Source organism: Falco biarmicus, chromosome 12 (assembly GCF_023638135.1).
Source record: "Falco biarmicus isolate bFalBia1 chromosome 12, bFalBia1.pri, whole genome shotgun sequence".
Lineage (NCBI taxonomy): Eukaryota > Metazoa > Chordata > Aves > Falconiformes > Falconidae > Falco > Falco biarmicus.
Window position 1 is genome coordinate 25,014,777 of NC_079299.1, and position 22,110 is coordinate 25,036,886.

At 42.0% G+C, this 22,110-nt stretch overlaps 2 protein-coding genes across 3 annotated transcripts; both read right to left on the minus strand.

The window, feature by feature from the left end:
* Positions 1 to 5,996: 5,996 nt before the first annotated feature.
* Positions 5,997 to 13,003, minus strand: OTOR (otoraplin). Its single transcript, XM_056357530.1, has 4 exons — positions 10,074 to 13,003; positions 9,473 to 9,612; positions 8,796 to 8,906; positions 5,997 to 6,401 (listed from the first exon to the last, which is right to left on the minus strand). Exons 1-4 carry the CDS (start codon positions 10,195 to 10,197, stop codon positions 6,378 to 6,380), a joined length of 399 nt encoding a protein of 132 aa, XP_056213505.1. The 5' UTR covers positions 10,198 to 13,003; the 3' UTR covers positions 5,997 to 6,377.
* A 154-nt stretch (positions 13,004 to 13,157) lies between these two features.
* Positions 13,158 to 20,558, minus strand: SNRPB2 (small nuclear ribonucleoprotein polypeptide B2). Of its 2 annotated transcripts, none has more exons than XM_056357529.1 (7): positions 20,509 to 20,558; positions 20,057 to 20,143; positions 18,137 to 18,309; positions 16,314 to 16,454; positions 15,410 to 15,463; positions 14,063 to 14,151; positions 13,158 to 13,540 (listed from the first exon to the last, which is right to left on the minus strand). In XM_056357529.1, exons 2-7 carry the CDS (start codon positions 20,118 to 20,120, stop codon positions 13,381 to 13,383), a joined length of 681 nt encoding a protein of 226 aa, XP_056213504.1. In that variant the 5' UTR covers positions 20,121 to 20,143; positions 20,509 to 20,558; the 3' UTR covers positions 13,158 to 13,380. The 2 variants fall into 2 exon arrangements, with proteins under 2 accessions (XP_056213504.1, XP_056213503.1); XM_056357528.1 differs by lacking the exon at positions 20,509 to 20,558 and adding an exon at positions 20,383 to 20,502.
* Between the last annotated feature and the right edge of the window lie 1,552 nt (positions 20,559 to 22,110).

Genomic DNA, 22,110 nt, shown 5'->3' on the forward strand with positions numbered 1-22,110 from the left:
CAGTTACACCACCACCAAGAAGCCATTCATTGGAACATCTGACACTTATTTCACTGAACACAGACTTGCAAAATCCACTAGAACTCAGAAGAAAGTAGGACTTTTTCCTCCTGTGAAGCTTTCTTACTGAAGAATTTCTCTATTCTGCAGCAAACTGAAACCATCCCCTTCTGTCAGCAATAAGTGTCCCAGTAACCTTCAGAAATGAGCACAACTAGGTTGCAGACAGTCAGAGTTTCAACCATCAGGAATAAGAAACAGAATTTCCCTGTATCACAGCTGAGTGTCCAGCCCCTTGGTTATTATGCACACAGAGGGATTTCTCCACCTCTGTCTTCCAGAAAGTTTGCGTGGGACTTGAGCAACCTGCAGCCAAAAAAACATCAGATTCTAGTAGATTTGTAACAGAAAACTGACTCGTGTAGGCTATACTCCCAACACAGTCACTAGCAGATAGACCAGCAGCTTTTCTCTTCCACGCTGCTGTTCAGAGGGTAGGCTATATGGGAGGACAAATAATCCAATCCGAGTAGAGCTGGGTACTATGCACCTAAACTTACCCCATCCCTTAAGGTGTTATACACACTCTTGTGGCAAAAATACAGTAGTGGAGCCCAAACTCCTTTTATTGGAATTCTATCCATCTGAAAACATCACTGCCACTGTTTGAGAGCCTGACCATAGGTAGTGCTTTGATATAACTTATATTAAAAAAAAGAAATATAGTCAGGAGAGCCATCTTTAAGCTGCATTCTCACTGCACTATCATGTAAGACAAGCTTTACAATGTGTGTACTTCTTCAAGACTGAGCATTCTTTTGCATTTTATACTCTCCAGAGACATTCACAGCTTTGTTCAAGCAGTGCTGAGACATTCAAGTATTATGTGTAATTATAAATTCAATGCTATTTAGTAAATACTCACACAGTTTTACCTATAACCATGTATTTTGAGCTCCTGCTTTTCATGGACTGGCACTGTAATTTCAGCCTGAGCAGGAAGAACAATCAGCCTCACACTTCTTCCTTGTGATTTGTACTGACATAACGTTATTCCCCCATCCCAAAGCAGGTTTTTTCCCTCCACTCCTGGAAAAAACAGCTATTTCTAAGCCTGAAAGCCACATTTTTCCACAAATACATCAGTCACCTCCGAGGGCTGGCAACGTAGACATACCATACAAGTTGAAAAAAACCCAAGCAGGGATGGGAAGCTGTGAAAGAAAAATACCCTGCAGACAAGTCAGTGTCAGCCAACAGAAGAAAAAACATCTCTCCTTTACCAGAAAAGAAGAAAGAAACACAAACTACCTTATAGCTTAAGTCAGGTATTTCTAGTAAGTAAACATAGTTCAGGAACAATTTAATAGCAAGCACTATTTTGAGAATCAACTCAGGCCCCAAGATTAGCAATAGTATTCTCCAGTTACTCTTTTCCTTATCTGGCTATTCCATACCACGGGTTCCTAAACCCTCAAAGTCATGAGAGGTTTCAGATTCATATCAAAGTTTTCTTCTTCCAACAACTAGATCAAATAAAGTAACAGAATAACAGAGCACAGGCCACCATACTTAAGATGAAAGATCATCACATATGAGCTTCAACTACTCCAGCCTCCCCTTCACCCTACCAAGGTAGTGATTTTTATAGCAGCTGTCACTCATCCCTTCCTTGATCCCAGTCAGGGCTGCAGTTAGCCCTTCATTAGCCCTGCAGCAGGGCAGCTGGGGATGCTGTTTCTCCTCCTCCGAAGCCCTCATGCTGCAACGGTGTGGAAAGGAACTCAGCATTTAACCACCCACCTGAAGATTTCTGTTGCTGAAGTTTGTTGTATGGAGCTGGCCAATACACTGGTAACACCCTCCCACTGTTAGTACAGGTACCTCAGGCACTGCCTCTTTGCCACAAGGCCAGCACACTTCCGAAGCACACCATTGTCAGAGTGCATTAGCATGACAAAGTTGTGGTGACAAGAACGTGTTTTCTCTGGAAGAAACACGTTGCAGAAAATCCCTGAGTGAACTCGTTGCCATCTTCCATAAGCCCTGAGGCATGTTTATTGTTAGGAGAATAAATGACAAGATGCTTACAGTAGTCTATGTAATTAGGAAGAAATCTCCACTGTGCAATTAGTCCCATCACAAGTAAGAATAAGGTAACTGCAAATGACTCCTTCATAAATTCGGTCACCCTTGTTGTTACTAACAAGACAAATCAGAAAGCCAGACTGATGGCTGTGCAATTTGAGCGTGTTCTGCAGAGACGCTCAGATGAGCAGGGGACCACCAACCCCAACAGGAGAGGCAGTGCAAGCTGGACTTGTTGAGCCTGGGGAAGAAACAGTTTCAAGGGGACACAAAAGCAGCCCCCCAGAAACTACAAGAGAGTTTCTACTTATTGAGAAGATGGATCTGCACCCTTTATTGAGGTGTTCTGTGGAAGAAAGGGGACAATGAACATAAACTGAAAAAAAAATCGGGTTTTAGATAAAGGAAGTAATTTTCACTATAAGAATAATTAAGGAACAAGTTACCCAGAGTCCTTGGACATTTTCAAGACTGGGCAAATCCGTGAGCACTCTGATGTGGATTCAGTGTGACCCCCCCAGGGCCCTCCCGGCTGGAGTGTCTCTGCGATGCTAACTAACCAGCCGAGCCCGTCCCCCAGCCAGGCAGAAGGCAGCCGCTGGAGGTCACCCTGCGCTCACCGAACAGCGCTGCTCCCGCCGGCAGAGCCTCGAATCCCATTGCGGCGGGAAGGCTTTCTTAATTACAAGCTTTTTACTTCAGGTAATGACTTAGGAGTATTACACTTCTTCAAAGCCAACCTTGCTGAAAAATACACAGCAGTTTAGTTTAAAAGCTTCTGAATCCCCACCTAAGGTTGAAAACTTAATGCTAACTTCAGCCAAATTAGACACCATGAAATCGCAAATGAAGAACGCAGTTCGAGGCTACATCAAGAGCCCTACACAACCTTGTTTAAACACAGCACTGAAATACACATCAAGTTGTGCGTGTATTTCCCCTGTGCTGGCATAAAATGAACACAGACAGACTCTAAGACCTTGTAATTCAAAGCACACACTGCATGTAAGATATTGTGTACGTATTACTAAAACAATGATGGTGAAACTGCTGTGATTTCTCTAAAGAAACTGCAAGAACAATAATCACTGTAGGGGAAAAAGAAAGAAACCAGAAAATCAAAAGCATCCTCCACTGCCTGCTAGCGTAATATTGATTCTCCTCCCCTTCTCCTGAAAGTCCGTTTCTGTTTATTTCAGCCAGGTACGCTACAGCGTGAACACTTTGGGGTTGAGTGGCTGGCAAGCTGTGTGTTGTTCTGAAACGAGCTTCACCTAAGAATGTGAAATGCAGAAAGCAGATCTGTGTTCACTGTCAAAACTATTGATCTTTAGCTGTCAGCTTCACATCAATAAAAAGTTTCTTATAGGCAACCCATGCTCCCCGCTGCTTCAGAGGAGTCCTGCATTGCACTGCTACAGAGGAGCCCTTTATCGCACCATGCCAGAGTAGCCCTTCATCACACCACACCGGAGGAGCCCATCATCGTGCCACCCCAGAGGACCTCTTTCACCACGGGGCCCAGCTCTTCTGGGAGTCCTTCATCACACCACTCCAGAGGAGCCCCTCATTGCACTGCGCTGGGGGAGCCTTTCATCCTACCACGCCACAGGAACTGTTCATTATGCCCTGCTGGAGACACCCATCATCGTCACCCTGTCCTAGAGCAGCCCTTCCTCATGCTGTGCTGGAGGACCCTATCACACCAGAGTTCAGATTGTAGTGTAGGTTACCAATGCTTGTGAGATGACAGTTTACACAATGTGAATGTATAAAACAAGTAGCTACGGCATTGTGCAGACAAAAGGAGCTATAAAGCTTCATTAAATTGGAAACCATCCAACAGTTGCACATTGGAGGCTGAATTCAGTAGACAAGTAGCTTTGCCAGGGAAATGCTTCTTCACAGCCAGATGCTTTATGAATACCACAAAGTAAAGCCTTATCTTACTTTCCTCAGAATTAGATTTTCAAGTAGCAAAGACAGACTTTGATGCCCCTCGAAAGCCTGCGGAGTTATTTTTCTGCACAGAAGACATCCTGCAGAACAGGGTCTCTGATGGCAGCCAGGGAATAGGCAAGGAGAAATAAATACACGCTGCCCACGTTCTGCCACAATACGGCCCCAGACTTGCTGTAACTGCCAAAGAAGTCATAGCAGTCTGTTTTCCACCAATGCTCCGAACATTGCCCTTTGTGCAAACTCAAAAAGGACAATATATGTAAACTACTCCCTGTAGTATGCATCCTGCACTGAAAGTATTCACCTCTTGGTTGTTGGTTTTTTGTCCTGCAGTATCCATGGCTCACACAAGCTGGTTAAAGAGGAGCTGAAACTAGTGATGTCTTCAAGCTTTTCTTTACAAGGACATGAGTTAAGGATTAAGCACAATGTCAAGGACTAAACACTGGTCTCACTTTATACCACAGATTGTCCAGCGCTGGCCTGGAACTCCTGCACTGTAAGTAAAGAGGAAAGGATGGTATCTTTGTGGAAAAATGTATATGAAGTTTTTTACATTTGCCTCATAGATCCACATAGAACTGGGTACCTTAGTAACTGTAAGGAATTATATGAGATGATTTAAGGAAAAGCTCATATTTTCCAATGGCAAGTGCTAAACCTCACCTCACAATTTTTATTCATATCCACAGCCCAACTTAATGTTTTTTGTGTTGTTTGCAAACACCTACTGCTACACATACTATTCTGGTACTTGCAGCTTCTAATGGGTGCCCAGGTGTAGGGTACATTTCCACCAAGCAGCAGGCCTATTTAAAATGAATGCATGCAGTTGCAAACGCCTTGTCTTGCAAAGCTGTGCTGTGGGGCCCACCCAGCTAAAAAATTACACTTTGTTGGTTAAAAAGGAGCTGTTTGCTCATAGACAACCTTGACAGAGGTCTTTGACAAATGCAAGTACTGCTAGTCCTAAAACGTTCTGTCATTTGACCTTGCCAAATCATGAAATTTTACTCAAAGAACTCACTTTTTGAGGCCTGACAGTGCAGAGGCTGAATACCACCACTGCTTTCAGCCACAGGCATGTTTAATGTTGAGTGACACGGCCTCGCACTCAGGGGTGAATGCTTAGCCCAATGGCTTCTCAGGCGTCCCCTGTCCTGGATGGAGGCAGCAGCCGGCCAGCAGAGCGGGCCATCCACCACCCTCAAAGCCATGATGCCTCAGGGTGGCTCTGCCCCCTCAGGCAGCCCCCTCTCCCGCCAGGCCCGCCGGCAGGGGCGCGGGGCACGGGACACCCGACGCCCCCGGGCTGCCGCGCGGGCGGGCCCTCCTTCCCGCCCTGCTGAAAGGCTCTGCCCGCTGAGGGGCGGGGCGCGCTCCGAGGGCAGGCGAGGCCCCACTTGCTGTTGGGCCGCCACAAGATGGCACTCGCAGATGCAGTCAGACCTTAGTGCCTGAGGCGGAGTACTCTTTATTCTGTGGCCTTGGAAAAGCGCTGGTTTATGAAAAATTAAATCTGCTAATTCTTTCCATCAGTGAGGCTCCCCACGACATCGTAAGCATCCCAGTACTGGCAGCCCGACCGTTCGAGCCAGAGAGGGATCAGCAGGGTACCTCCGCCAACTCTTGTACTTCGAACTCAGCAGCGGCTGACAGTGCTCTCTGTTCCACAGCTCTCTGTTCCAGGGCTCAGGGGAAGCAACGGGGGACAGGGCTGCCTCCGAGCTGGGGGTGGCTCAGCCCAGGTGCTATCCCCCCGCCTTACCCCATCCTCCTGTTTCAGTGTGTGGCTCTGCGCCATGGTTTCGGCTTGAGTATACCATACTAGCACACACATAGCAGGTGAGATACTCTTCAACACACAGCTAAAGCCCGAATTTAGTTACTGATGCTTTCTCAGTCATCGGATAGCTCTTGCAACAAAAATTACTTATTCCAGCAAGTCCAAGAAAGATATTTTTAATATCTAATGCATGGTGTAAAATTATGGCAGGAAAATGCAGGTCAAGATGGAACATATAATCCCATACATAGCATATTTATACTACACAATTACAGCAATTCAAAGGCTATTAGATTTATTAACAAGCAACAAAGTATCCGCAGGTAAAAAAAAACCTCCTAAAGAACAAATCCTCTGTGGGACTATTTCCCTCATCCAAAATCACTCCCCTTAAAAAGAAGACTTTCTTGTGTTAAAGAAGAATGTTTGTGAAACCAGTAATCCATTATAGGAAGGGCTGTGTATTCAGGGCAGGCATCTAGGCTTCCTCATGTCAGTTCTCCCTGCTAGCAGCTGAGAGATTACCTGACCACTTTCAGCACTATTCACAGAAGAAATCAATGTCCTGAAAAAGAGAGTTAAAAGGAAAGATGTTTTGAGATTATTGAAGGATTAATGTTCCTTTATCATCCCCCCAAAAGGTACATGAGTAGACACAAACACAGAATACACTATAATATACTCAAAGCATTTGGGAAAAGATAAAGGTCTTTTGTCCTTTGACTCCTCTTTTGGGATGATTTGTTCTTGCCATAAATTTTTAGAGTCAATTAGGCCTTCTCTCTGCATTTCAAATTATTCCTTTTTCTCTCTTCTTTTGTATTCCCACATCCACACCTGGATTTATCAGTCATATGTAACCCTTTATCCTTAAAAACACTTCCTAATCACACATGAAAAGGATGCCTTAGACTGAGGATATGCGATACACTTGCTACAGAGAAATGTGACTAGAAAATTAACACTAGCATTTTGCTTGAAAACTTCCATCATGGGACAGACTTCCACAGCATATTGCTTTCATCTAACTTCCTGCTATTATCTTATATGGCTATGTATAGCTCTATTCTGCTACAGGGAATTATCACAATGTGGTGCTCAAACTGTACGACATTTACATTAGACCAGTGTATCACATATAGCTGTCCACTGGAAGCAAAAGACAGGGAACTGTTTCAGAACAGATGCTTACTGGTAATGAAAGTACTCTCATCTTAGCCAGCAAATGGCCAATTTTAAGTTATCGAGGGAAGGCAGGCAATCCAACACTGCTTTGTAGTACACACAGTCTATTGTGTTGAGTCTATTGTATTCAATGTGATTCAATGGTTCAGAAGTAGCAGCACGGAGAAAAAAATATCTAAGATTTATTGCTTAAACAGCAACCAACAGGCATGGATTACCTAGTGCTGCACAAAAGGATGCTGAGAGAAGCATACAGGCAGAAACGTTTATTAGCAGGGCTCTGTAGCTAATGGCATATATTGATTCCAACAGCAAAAGTTACTTTTTGGGGAAAAAAAATAAAACAAAAGGAAGGTCAGAGTCACACAGACCCCCAGGCTAACACCCTCTTTCAGGCTTCTCTCCAGCACAGCAGCTGCTACCACCACCACTTTTCCCCATCAGTCACACTTGCAATATACAGCTGAGAGAGCAGCAGAACAAGGAAAAGAACGTATCTGGATCACCCTTCGTTTTCATTGCAAAGTTTCTGCATAGCAAGAATGCAAATTAAGGGTAAAACAACATGAAAGCCTGTGTCAGTAGTTTTGTGAATGAAAATTTTCCATTGAAGTTCCGCACTGCAGCCTGACAATGGTCCATTCTGGACCCCAAGTCAGCCTACCAGCTAAGCCATAGCTTTACCCTACCTCTGCTTCCAGTTCAGCTTGCCATACAGCAGGCTGTCACATTGTTGAGAAAAAAAGCTTAGAAACACACTTTAGTCATTCTTTCATGTTCTGTGACTAATTGCTGCAGTGCTCCTGGGCCAAATTCAGAATTAACCTAATGTAGTGTCAAGAGAAGCAATCACTTATCAGAGATTCACATTTCCTCAAATAAAGCTTGTCTGACACATTATAATGCAAATCCTAGCAACTGATAACAGGAACCAAAATTCTTCCTTTCACTTATTTCCTCTGTGTTAATGAAACCCATTTTATAATCTGGACCTAGGATGAAAGACTCCAGATAAGACTAATCTTATTTTGCTATATGCTTCAAAACAGCATATAGCTGAATATTCAGTATCGATGAAGGTAATTACTGTAAACCTACCAGTCATTTTGTTTCTAAGCATGGACATAAGCTACCAGTGTTAATTGTAAGCTAAATCATACCAGTCTCTGAGAAAAGACCCTCCTCTTCCAATCCTCTGTGAAGTGTTTCCAATCTTTAGTAAAATTATGAACTGTCTGGTGTATGAGACACTCTGTAGCTAGTAAAGGGACAATCCTCCTTTCAGAAATACACCTACTTACTCACAGAACACTAACATGTTTCCAAAAGCTTTTTGACATACCAATAACTTTGTTTTGAGAAAGCAAGCATACTTTCAGTAAATCAGAAGTTCTGTATGACAGTGTGCATATATACATACAATTAATAGAAAGCACCCTTGTACGTTACTGAAGTATGTGGCACAATATCCAGACTCTAAGAAAGAAAGCTTTAGGTAAAATTTACATGGCCTTGAAGGAATACTACTCAAAACAATAGGAACTCTAATAGAAGCAAGCCCTTAATGCAGTATTTGTAATGTCTGCAATATCAGAGCTTATGTTAGGGATTTTATTGATGCTATTTGCCTGTATAAAGGCCCAAAGATTGGATCCCTAAGCATCTGTGATACTCTACAATCAACTGCCACAATTATGATTTGTTTTTACAGCAAATTAGCATTACACAGCCAAGTATAATTATGTAGCCAGCTGGGCTTTTGCAAATTCCTTACCGTTGTAGGAACGGTCTTATTTGCTTCTTGATAGACATGTTGTTCTGAGACTAAACTGCTAGGGAAATAACCAACTGTCCCCATATGGTCTTCATACTGTTCTCCATAAACCTTCAAGCAAGGAGATGTATAATTAGGTGCCTTAAAACAGTCCTCTTCTGGTTTGAGCTAGTTCATGATTTAGTCAAAGGCAGTTACTAATAGTGTTTCTTGCTCTCATTTTAGATTTCCTAGTTTCCAATTAGCTGGCACATGAAACAAACCATTTACAAAAGTTCTGATAGAGGCATATATTTGTTGGAGTAAATTAATACTACTTAAGAGTTTATCTGGAATTTTTAAATAAATGCAGCTAATATTTGTCTTTGCTTCCCTTAAATTTAAGAGTTTTATGATTAACTGTGATAAAATCTTTTTCCTCCATCAGCAAAAAGCCGCAGAAAAGAACTGTTGAGCTCTTCTGTTAAGGTTCAGTTCATAACTACCATATAGATATTTCATTCAAAAAATATTAAAACCTTCAAGATTCCTCAATCAGTTTAAGTTTAAACATCTGTCTTGAAAACTAAGTTGTTGCTTTAAAATCCACAATAGCTCAGCATTAACATCCATTTCTTGACAGAAATGTGTGTTAATCTACTTCTGGTTTGCTCATATACACAAGTATCTTCTCTTACACTTCCAGCCCAGAATTCTCCAGAGTCTTTTTCTTTCACTAGTTTTGAGTAAACATAAATCAACTGCCCTTTTTTAATATTAATGAATCTGCAGTCTGGAGCGTTATAATCCTCTTCTGCTCTGGCAAGGGAAATGGTGTCTAGAAAAAAAACATGAGATGGACAAATTGAAATACATACTTTTAGAGAGAGAAACATAAATACGTGTATGCTGGTATGCACACGCATAAAACTATTCCTACAAATAAAAGTAGGTTATCCTGAAATCAATAGTCTTCAAGATTTTTTTCTGCTCAGTTTTGTGTTCTTCAGTAAGCAAAGTAACAGCTTAAGAATGTGCCATTTCATCACAGTGGAATCTACAATCCTCCTCTATACACTTACCGTTACTTGAGTGAATAATGTCCTTTAGAAAACCCTTTTTGCAGTAAAAGTGCATGTGCCATTCCACACAAACCCTCCCACTCTGCTTTTACAGTTGAGAACCCAATGCAAATATAATAGACCTAAATAAACAAAATAGTTTTCCCTTGCACTACTGCATGCAAACTCATCATTTTTGAGGCTATTTTGTCCTCAAAATTAATGCAAAATTACTTACAGACACAGTTGTCATCAGCACACAGCTTATTGTTGGCAAGCTTGTCCATAAAAATTCCAGTTACAAGATGACACATTAATCCAAAACACAAAAGTAAAACCACCCAATGAACACGTTGTGTCATTTTTCTTTGCTGCAGCACTTGCGGAATGTGCTGGGTCCAGTGATCTCCGTCTTTTATGGAAGCGGCAGGCACCTGGACAAACACACCACGCCAATGGGAAGGGGTCAGAGCAACATTCCACCCTACCAGAGGAGCCGCAGGCGGGAGGAAGACCTCAGGGTCCACTCATGAAGCTGAATCCCCTCCCAAGGCCATTCTGCATTAACATTTCAATCAGCAACTGTATTATTTTAACATTTTAAGCCTTCCTGTAGTTGTCCATTGTCTTAATCTTACCTTAATCAAAGCAAAGTTTGAGAGTGAAAATTAAGCCAATCCCTGGTAAGCGCTAAAGGAAATTACATGCTTGCAAATCCTAAAGTTTTTCATTTTCATAAATACTCACTGACAAGCATAATCTTCAGTGGACTGTAAACCCTCAGTGGCACAGATTCCCCTGTTAAGGTTTACAGAACCTACTAGGACCCTAACAGGTGGATGCAAATGTAAACAAACTATTAGGGAGTTGAAAAAGAGTAAAAAAACCCCCACAAGTCAGCAGTTTAAATCTGAAAACTATGAGTTCAAGCACCACATACTTGTGTAGGCAAGATCCCTTCCACAGGGAGACACAGTCGAGAGCAAAACACGCAGGTTGCCAGGATGGCAATCATTTCACTTTTATTTATATAGCTGAGCTCAGTTGAGATTGCACATACAAGATGCTGAACAACATACGATGACACAGGCTGACTTAAAAGGTCTTCTTTAGGTCTTGGAGAGGACATCTAGAATTCATCTAACTTCCCAAAAACTTGTCCTAGCACACAGGAGGCAAGACTTCTAGAGAGTATTTTAATAGATGCACACACGCACAAAAGGAACAACCACTGGAGTTGCTGTGCTGTAAGCAATTTGCATCACAGCTGTCAGGCTACAGAATGCTGGTCTGGATCAATCCTTACAAGTGACCAAGAGCAAGTTTGGAAATTCCCCAAACAGTGCTCCAGAGAGACGGTGCCTCCGGATTCACAAGGAGGCCTGAAGAGTTGCTGGCTCTCCCAGCTTTGAGTCCACAAGCAGAACAGAGGAAGCCGCCATCAAAAATCCCACACTTTCACAGAAAGCATATCTTGCAATTTCTAGCACGACCTTCCTGTTACGCAGCTAACTTCACCACATTATCCTCTCATCTTCCAGCCCATTATTCCTTCTGCCAACTTCCCGCACACAGCACCTAACTTCCTTGGCAGATAGCTCCACACAAACCCTTCCAAGCGAATCAAGGTTAAGAGTGGTTGTATGCAATGGCAGTCTCACATACAGAGACTAGTGGGATGCGAAGACAGCATAATCAATACCAATAAAATTATGACTGCAGAAGGAAATACATAAGGCTCATGATTGAATACTAAAGCCATTTTTGCTACTTTACAGGCACATTGAAATGATTTTCACTTGCAAGTATTAGAGTATTTGTAAAATCACACACACAAAAAATATCACTGGAGAGAGTGAAAAAATACGTGTATGGAGATAAGACAGTAATGGAGATGACTGTGGAATGCACATTATCTTGCAATATACTCTGGGAGCAGATGAAATTTCAAATTTTCAGGTATTGTGCAAAAAAGGTGGTTTATGTAGCTGGTTTTACACTTACAGATAACATAGCACTTGCTCAGAAATTGAGTGAACATGTCAGAACTACAGAGTATGCTGAGATTTTATAAAAAGCAATCATGTTTCCCTGAAGCTGCAGCACTCTGGATAGTTTTAAGTCAGATTTCAACTGCTTCAGAACACAAGTTAGGGCAGACACTCTGCAGCTACAGCCAAGCCCACACAACACAGGAAAGGACTGCACCAAGCCACAGTAACAGAGGAAAGGTCGGTCTCTGGCATCCTTCCTCCTGCCTCCATTGTTACAATGCAAAACATCTTCCTTGTAGTTTCTTGCCTAAACATCACCTACTTTAATACTTGCCTGAACTACTTCTAAAGGAAACCATGCTAACTTTATCCCATTGCTTCTTTGTCTGAAAGGGTAATTACTGGCCTCACAGAGAAAGTGTTCAAGAAGCGAGGTATGGTGCAACATGCATGACAAGCACTGTGCAACTGCTTCCTCTCAAACATTAATCTTCAAGGCTCCGACTGCAATCCTAGCCAACACCATGTAACAGCTACTCCAAGATTCACCAAAAATAGTCCTTCATTATTCTCTTAACCTAAAATATCTTTCTGGGTCTTCCATCATCTGAACAAAACACTTCAGCTTTTGAAGTGACTTTTGCACCCAATTGTTTCTAACAGTTACAAGTTGTACATCTGATTACTTCACTGCATTGTGTATCTCATGTAACACAGGACCTGTAAAGGTTTTTGACAAATGGAAAAAACCACAAAACCAAAACCTCAACAAACCCAGATGCATCAGGACATGTATTTTGGAAAAACCTGCCTAAAAACGGACCATCAGGCTCACCTGTATTGTCTTCATAAAGAGCCAGAAAGCTCTTCCTAAACCATTTATAAAGTCACTGGTAGTAGGGCTGGAAAGAGCAGAAGAGAAGACAACAGATAAACTTCTATGATTCTTCTGCAAACCTGCTTCTACTACCAGCCATCATTATAAAGAAAAAAACCAAGTTGAACAACAGTGCTGTCAAACCAACCAATTTCCCGTACCTGAAAAAACCACAACCACTAATGATAAATTGTTTTTCTTAAGTGACAAAATTATTCTTACTGAAAAGCAGCTGTCCCCCTGATAATGAGGCTGAAGATTGAGTGTTTATTCTGAATATGCTGGTATCTAGTATTCCTGCTCACGCTTTTTGCTCTGGAAAGACAGCTGTTTTTCCAGCACTCACTTCTGAGAAATGAGTGTCACCTTAAAAGTAGTTAAACCAATACAGTGAATAAACCCTGCAAGCCTAACGGATCAACAATAAGAAAGATTCAAGGAAAAACATGGCTTGAAAACAGCATCAACTGAATTTATTTTATAAAAATTAGTATTTCAACACAAAAGTTTACTATCCAGTAGATCCACGGAAATCCTACATGTGTCCTGGCCATTGCGGCAATTTTACTCAAGTTTTAGGTTTTCTGCAGAAAACGGCACACATGCTAGCTGATCAAAGTATCATTGTATTACAAAAACAACTATCAACAGAACTCCTTTATAGAAGCATCCGGTTATTTCTTTGCATAAGTGATTTTCATGGCATGAGATGGAGTAATCTTGAATCCTTGGAGAGCATCTCGAGCAGCTCCTGCTTGATTCTCATTTTCAAACTCCACAAATGCAATGTCGTGGCGCCCAGGCACTAAGCGTACTTCTTTGAATCCAGGAAACCTTTAAAATAAGGTGAAAAGAGTCATATAGTATTTCCTAGTTTGATAATATCTCTCTCTTCAGTAGCCGTAAGACTTTATGATAAGCATCTACTAATATAATAGTTACTACTAATGAAAGATTTAAATTGAAGGGTTTTATATGCCCTGTCCTTAGAACCATGGCTCAACTAAAGATCATTACACAGAAGTAATTTAATCAGTCTTGTGCACATGCAGAAGCAACTAAAACTAGTTTTAAAACTGCTCCTGCTGTCATAAAGTCTTTAACATTACAGTCACCATCTTAAATCCCAGGCAGATTGGTGATAGATAACACAATCAAAACCAGCTATGAAAAATATCGTATTTCCTTTCTGAACCAAGTAATCAGAACTGACATCTGCAATCTTGGCAGCAAGACAAAAAAAAATTAAATACCTTCAGAAGAAGCTCCTATTTCTAAAAAGTAAGCTTGCCAACTGAGGAAAAGCATACAGGTAACAGAAGAATTCAAAGGACAGGTCCTTTATTCAAAACTTACTGATTGAATAACATGGACAGCATCATCTCATTTGTTTCCTCAGGCAAGTTATTAAGGAAAAGGATATAGTTTGGTGGGTTATCAGGCACCTGCAACAACAAGAGATCAAAGCTCAGAAGATTATACACACCTGTCTGTTCCTCTGCGTCTGTCTGCATGATTATTTGAACCATGACTTGCATATCCTTAGTTTTGCTCGTAACACCGCTAGCTGGACTTCAGCGTAACTTCATGCAATATGCAGAGCCCCTTGTCTCTTTTACAAGGATATATGAATTTGGAGAGGCTCTTATTTCCACAAAAATCACAGTAACGTATTGTTATAGATGTCATATTTAAAGTCCGCAACTCAGCAGCTGATACTGCAGTACTCTCAGCACTGCCAGGGTGGGACCCAGGTGCCTGAGTGCTTGCTGCAGTGCTGTCCAAGACACCTAAAAAGAAATCGGACACCACATCTTCAAACACCCTCATAATGGTGCCAAGTAAGTTAATACCTCAGCAGAACAACTTCCTTCAGCTGATGGAACTATTCCAGGCAGTGCCATTAGAAAATAAACTTCTCAAGTTCAAACAAATACCTGGTGTTGTGCTTCAATGCAAACCGACATACACATATTGTGCCTTGTTGCAAATGATAACTGAAAGAATACCCAGACTGGGAGCAAGACATCCTGTGGATTACGATTGTAATTCTCAATGACAGTACTCAAGAAAGATGTAAGACAGGCAAAGACACTCTTCTATAGTATTTGCCCTCCTGCAAATTCTGGCTCTTCAGTACCTCCACTTCTAATACATGTGAACCATTCAGAAGGTCACTGAGCACGCAAGATGAATGAAGAGTAGGGAGTCATTGCTACATCTCTACACAATCCTTTGGAAAGTAAGACACTTATGAGAATAAAGAAGTGAGCAGAGGACCCCTGAACTCCTGAGAGAAAGCTGTTAGGCAGATATTCTGGCACCCTGTGTAGTCGTCCTTCTCCTTTTCTACTACTAGAACAAAACAAATTAAAGGGCATTTGTTAACAACGGTGGGAGAGGAAAGACTTCTGAACTGGTAATAAACACAGTCCAAATTTAAGAATAAAGTCAGATCTGTTAACAATACCGTTTTCCATACAGTAGGAAGAAACTGCAGATTTGCATTTCATATCAACCAGATAATAGTAAAAGTGGGATTTCTTTTGTTTTACTGTGATTTAGCTGTTAGACAATGTCTCACAGACCATAAAGGAAGCTGGATAATATATCCTCAAATTTCCATGTGTAAAAAAACATTATTCACAGCAAATCTTACTTTTAAACATTAGTGCTTTTAGTCACACAAAAAAGAAGCATTACCTGCTGATTCTGTGCTGCAGTCCCTGGGGCACTGGCTGAATTTTGTGTTGCTCCCTAGTAAGTACAAAATAGTTTTCTGTTAGAAATATCTAAGCACACATCACCATATTTCTGTACAACTCAAATTATGTTAAGGTTTTTTTAAGCTACAATCCAAAGAACATTTGTTGCTTAGGAGACACTTCCCACAGGGAAACATAAAGCACATTAATGTTGCTGAACTCCAAACCCAGGCACTCGAAGAAAAAACATCAGTAGTATCTGATGCTACTAATGGCCGAGTTGGCAGATACAGTAAATCACTGTTTCTCCACATTATAAAATTTAGTTTAATAGAAAGTAGGAAGTAGTTTTGAAAATGAAGGCCTAGACAGGACATACCTAACAGGAGAAAAATAGGTATGTCCTTTTCATCTAACTGTAGATGAATGACCTTCTTCCCATTTATCATTCTTCATTGCTTATAGAGCAAATAGGGCATTAAAATACTGAATAGAAAAGCTGGTTGAGCACTTCAAGCTGGCACTGAAGATAAGCACACATCCCTCCTCTTTTTTTTCATTTTTTTAAAAACAGGCTAGTTTTTACTTTGGTTTATTGTACCTTTGCCCTTTAATCTAAAATCTTTAACCTAAAATCTTCATTTTCATCTGGTAATATGGAAAAAAAAAAAACCCAAAACCAACAACGCCCCCCCCAAACCCAAACAGCAAGGACTACATAATCAGCTCGCTCCCCTTCAACTTCTAGTGAGTGCTCAAGAGCATTAAATATCAATAGACCACAATTCAGGGAATTGAGAAGTACCAAAAGAAAATGCCTAAGTCCTAAAAAAAAAAAAATTAATTTAAAATAGCTTTTGTGTTTGTCTGTTTTTTTCTTTTTAAACAGAGAAGCAGTTTACCTGGATAACTTTTTTATTTGGTGCATTTGCTGACTGCTCCAGAGATTTGGCCTTCTTCTTTTCCTTCCTTTTCTCCTTATCAGCAAAAGTACCACGCATTTTAGAGATTATGTCGGAGTCTGTTTTTGCATACTGAATACGCTTTTTAAAGGGAAAAAAACCACCAAATCAGCACATTTTGCAGTTGGTAATACTGAACCTTTTACACCACTTTCGTTACCTGTGTTCTACTGTGCATTTACATATTTTTTTGCAGGAACTTCTTGTATTAAAAATGTTGTTATAAACTGCAGATATGCTTACAGACTATCTAAGTCTCATAATTAATTCTGAACACAACTACGGAACTCAAAAAAACCCCCAGCCACCTAAGATGGAAATTGCTAATTATAACTCATTGAAATCAGAACCCTATTCATCTAACAGCATCTTTTTAACAGTTGTTGAGGTAACATGTACAAAGCAATATAAGGAAATTTGACAAAACTGGCATTAGCTTCTATTAAAAAAAACTGAGAGTTTTTTAACCCCATTCTAAGGGGAGTTAAAATTTTAAGGTGATTTTCAGATCTCTGCAGAAGACTGAGTTCAGTAAAATTCAGACTTCTTAAATAGAAAGGCCCAAACCTGATTGCATAAGTTGTGTCAGCAGCACAACAGTATTGATTTTTCTGACAAGGGCCGCCCAATGCAGAAGTCAGGGGGGTGAGCAGATTCACCTATGTGTATAGAGGTGTGCAACAGTATATATGCACACAATCCTATCGCTTTTGCTGTCAGAGACTACCTCAGTACAAAACTACGCGGCAGCGGAAGACTTATTTTAAATGCTTTTCTTTAGGGCTTAAGAGTATGCATGCTGCAGGCAATACTCAAAGAAAGAAGTACACCTGAAAGCTTCTAAAGCCTTTATCTTTTTATTTCCTATTGAGTTTTACTGAGCACAAAACTCTTTAAGGGTACATGACAGAACCGAGCTTACATGATTCCTTTTTAAGGTTTTAATCAGAGAATCCGAAAGTGTTCATGGAAAAAGCTCATGGCCTCGCCACACAACTGTCTGATCTCCTTAGCGCTCAAAGCCATGAGCTGAAAGCCAGTATTAATACATCATCTATCACTGAAGTGAAATAGGCCATTTGCATCCAAGCAGGCAACAATGTGTCAATTATTGTACTATTCTGCATGTTATTGAGTACATTATTAAATCCCTTTCTATCAGCCAGCAGTGTCTTTGTTTCACTGAAGTTATACTGAAATTCAGTTACTTGGTTTGGTGACCCAATGCACACATAAGCAGAACTAGCCATCTATTTAAAAAACAAATCACTGGTCACACCTGTTGATTTCTAGAAAGTAAACCTGCAGAGATCTTCACCCTACTCATTGTTACCTCAAAAAGGAAGCCTCATATTCTAACTATTTATTAAAAATATAATAGTCATTAAGCTTACTCTAGATAAGCTTAACTCAAAGCGCCTAATTTCAGTAACATTACAGAATGAATTTAATCAGTTCAACAGAAGACATGGTGAGTAAAACACAAGTATTTAAGATCTTAAAAACTAATCCAGCATAGAAAAACATAAAGCCATCACTTAGGAGACCTAAATGCTAAGCTCAGCCTCTGTGTGTCTTAACTACAGTCTCTCGGGCATCCTTCTAGCTTGCATAAATACATATATTCATCAAGATGTGAGATCACTGCATAACAGCACAATTACAAGTGCACGTGATAACTAACTGACACAGTGCAAGTACCAAACCACTGTATTGTACTGTGGAAATTTTTTTTTCTTTAAAAAGCTAACAAAGTAACTTACCATTGGTTTCCCATAAAACGGAAAGCCTTGTAGTTGTCTCAAAGCATTGGTAGATGATCCAAGTTCTTTAAATATAACAAAAGCCTGTCCTCGCATCTTCATAGTCTTTAAAGCCACAATGTCGACCACATGACCAAACTGTGAGAATAACGCATACAGGGATCTCTTCAGTTCTGTTGACCATACACAAAGAATAGACCATAACAGATTATAGATTATATACATATAAAAGTATAATACTATGCACGCAAATGTCCACTTTACGGATGTCCTTCAGGAACAATGTTTTTTGCCAGCTTTAACTCTCACAGTGGTATCTTACATGAGCACGAGCTTATTTGCCCAGTTTTTGTAAGTTGGTGTCTAACGCTTGGTTTCACGTCGCAAGTATTCAGGTATTGAAAAGTGGTACCGCTGTCCAGTCTATCGTTGTAAGAGAATAACGATTACAGAAGGATATGTATACACGTTGGTTCATACACATGTATATCTATATACACACTCTTTAACACATTCAAGTACGAGGTATGACAATCATCAAAGACTGATCAGAAAATCAATACTGTGACACGCAATAGTAAAGAGGTACGATTTAAAGCAAGAACACAGCAAAATAGTTACTTGAAGGCTAATTTGGAAGTTTTGTTTGTAACTGTTTATTCAATTCTCACGCACGTAAATTTTTTTCATATTCTGGATCAGAGTGCATGTTTGTATGATCACACTGTACCTTACAGTGGCAACAGATTTATTTTCATTATTTAAAATCACCTCACTACATGCCAAATTAAACCTTAATCTTATCAAAATCAAGCTAAATAAATCCTCTGTATTGCATAACTATTTTAACTCTCAAATCTTACATTTGAAATATTTCAGCAGCGTAAGAGCAGTGCCTCTTGTTTACTGCTCTTAAGACCTGGCAATACCAGCCCACTGTCACTTTCTCCAGCTGCTCTTGACCAATCACAGCACTATGTATTTTTCCTTTTAAAGTTTTCTTATCAAAACACTTTCCTTAAAAATAACTTCAAAAACTATATTAAAGAAGAAAACACGTTTATAAGCTTTACAGGTAATCTGAAACCCTACATTTAAAAATCATAACCACACAATTTCATTATGGAGACTTAGTAGTTTAGAGGGCACAACATGCTACAAACAAAGCCCCAAGTTAAATTTATTCAGTAGAACCATCTTGATAAGTTAATAATTTCTCAGCAAAGCTGTTTATACTTTCAGATCTGTCTCTAAACCACCCTGAAGAAACATTTAAGTAGCTCTAGTATGATCCAGCCACTCAGTTCACAAATCATAACAAGTTACTGTGATGGCTTTAGATTACAAGCTAAGCACGAGTATAAAGTGGATGGCCCTATGCAGACATTGAATATGCCGCCAGAAAATGTTGGTTTGGGTTTTTCTAGCACACCTCAAGTAACTCTAAAACTCTACCTCTCTAGAGAGGGCTGCAATCCCAAGCAGGCCAGCTCACGCCATGCTTGCTGCTTTTGCACGGTGCTAAAGCAAAGGAGGAGCACGCAGATGTTCCACGTTTCAGCAAAAGGGGACAGCTGACCACCGAAACACGTGCCAACGGGCCTGTTAGCATCCATCGGATATTGTCTCTGGTCCTCTTGTTAGTTACTGACAAGCAAGGCGAACCTATGCGGTTAGCTACAGAACTACAGCAGAGAGGCAACAAGAAGCTTCCTTACAAACGAGGCCCCTGCCTTACAGAACGGCTTAAGCTTTGTGCCACGTTTACTGCCTTTCGCTGCTACTTCAGGACACGCAGCCGGGCGCTGGCGTGGCTCCCGCCCCCGCCCCGCGCGGCACTGCGGGAGCGCCCGGCGCCGTGCCGCAGCCAGCCCCGGTGCCACCGCCCGCGCCCCGGAGGCGGCCCGCAGGCACCCGTACCTTCCTTCTTAATCTTGTCGTTGATGTTGTTGATGTAGATGGTGTGGTTCGGCCTGATGTCCATCCTCCCGGCGGCTGCAGACCGGCCTGGGGGCAGAGCACACAAAGGAGCCGTTAGCGCGCTCCAGGCCCCCAGGAAGGGGAGCTGCTGCCCCGGGACCACCCTCCCCCCGGGCCCCCCGGCAGCGGCCCCGGGTCCACCCTCCCCCCGGCCCCCCCGGCAGCGCAGCACACGCCGGCCGGCGCCGCTCCCCGCGCCGCGAGGCCTGGGACAGGCCCCGGGGCTGCCCGCCGTCCCGCAGGCCGCACGCCCGTCCCGCTCCTACGCTCCCCACACGGGCGGGCCCCAAGGCCGGCGGTTCGGACACTGCCCGGAGGCGGCCTCGAGGCAGCCCGCCACCTCGCCGCCCTGCCGGGCCCGAGCCCCAGCCCCACGCCGCCGCCTGGCTCACCTCCTCCCGCCGAGACAGCGGCTGCCCGCCCCGGGCGCGCAGGCAGCACAGCCGCTCCCGCAGCAATCGATGTGCCGAGCGCCAGCGCTCCGATGGCGAGCCGCGCCTGCGCGGGGCCGCGCCGCTACCGCGGTGCTGGTGGGGCTGCTCTCGGTCTGCTGCGGGTGCTGGTGTGTGCTCGTACACTACAGGCGGCGCCGTAAAAGGGCTAAACGAGTCATAAAGGCGCTCGTCAAGCAGCCCGGTTTAAGTGATACGGGTTAGCAAGCCGTGTCCGTCGTTTGTTCCTGGCTCTCACCTCAGAGGCAGAGGAACGTGCAGGCAGGCCTAGTCCCCCGGCGGGCCCCCCTGCCCGCCCCGCCGCCCGGGTGAGGCGCACGGAAGAGTTCGGGGAGCACGGGCTGGCTCTGGCTCAGCCCCGGAGCCAGAGCGGTGGTAGTCGGGGCTCTGGAAACCGCAGCCGGGCCTGGAACTGACCGAGCCGGGGGCTGCTTGCCCCGGGCTTTAGCTCTGCTCTGTGCCAGCAGAGCAATACACTCACTTCGTGGTGTTTTTTTCTTCTCACAACTGACAGCTGACACACTAACTTTGGGAGCACAAAGAGAAGCAGTAACTTAGACTGCAGACATTCATTAGATAACATTTGGGTTTAGTTTTAGTACTGAAAAGGCAAGGTATCCGAGCATGTAATTTCTTGAAGATAACTTTGAAAATCTCTGTGGTAGTGGTAGCTCCGGACAAATAAACAGAAGAGATTGAGTTTGCAGCCCTTGAATTTTTGGAATAATTTTGCAGGCTGCATACCTTCACTTCTATGAATAATTATGCAGGCTTTTCCAGAAACATTTAAGTTGCAAAGGTTTAACCTGGTTACATAACAAAAAAATGTTCTTGGAGGAGTGATATAAATAAGATAGTCCTTGCTTAAACTATAAATTATGTTTGGGCAGGCCAATGCTTTGTAAAGAGGCAGGAATGTTAGGTAGAGAGTTCTTGGTTCAGTTACATTTCGGGAAGAAAACCCAGCGTTACTTCCAGATTCTAGAGTTTCCTTGAGTAAAAAGGAAATCTGGTATGTAGGAAGCTTAAAAAGAACAACATGGATTAAAGTGAGTTGAATATAAAAGCAAAAAGCTATGGATTTAGATGTTTTTTACTAGTAGAAGTGAGCAGCATGTTCTTCAGTTGTTAGACCATTCCACAGTATGGGAAATGGTGTGCTAGTACAGTGCCATATGCAATGTGTACATGCCACAGATTCAAAACACAGGCAGCAGTTCCACTCAAGTTTTAGCACCCTACTTAGTTTTCTTTGTTTATTGTCTTAAAGTAGTTGTTAAAGCATACCTTTGAAATCCAAGCATGAACAATACATTAAAGCACTATTTCTCAGAAAGGCTGACTGCTATTTTTTGTGTTGATCAGTTGTACAGTCCATATAACTTCATAACTTAGTAAGTGTTCAAAACTATTGAGTCAACGTAGCTAAGGCAATTTGTCTTGCAGAATCAAAAATACTGACATAAATTATTTTAAAAATAAAGTCCTTCAACTGTTCATAGAGTAGATACTAAAGAAAAGAAACACACAAACCCCCTCAAC

Bases quoted from the DNA above. Each gene is read 5' to 3' on its own strand.
- OTOR (XM_056357530.1), bottom strand. From the start codon at position 10,197: ATGACACAACGTGTTCATTGGGTGGTTTTACTTTTGTGTTTTGGATTA. The intron at 9,613-10,073 runs GTAAGTAATTTT...TTTTTTTTCTAG, and splicing joins TGCTGATGACAACTGTGTCT to ACACCATTTCCCTTGCCAGA. The intron at 6,402-8,795 runs GTAAGGAATTTG...TCTCTTTTTCAG, and splicing joins ATAAGACCGTTCCTACAACG to GACATTGATTTCTTCTGTGA.
- SNRPB2 (XM_056357529.1), bottom strand. From the start codon at position 20,120: ATGGACATCAGGCCGAACCACACCATCTACATCAACAACATCAACGAC. The intron at 18,310-20,056 runs GTACGGGTGCCT...TATGGTCAACAG, and splicing joins CGACAAGATTAAGAAGGAAG to AACTGAAGAGATCCCTGTAT. The intron at 16,455-18,136 runs GTAAGTTACTTT...CCCTTTAAAAAG, and splicing joins CGTTTTATGGGAAACCAATG to CGTATTCAGTATGCAAAAAC.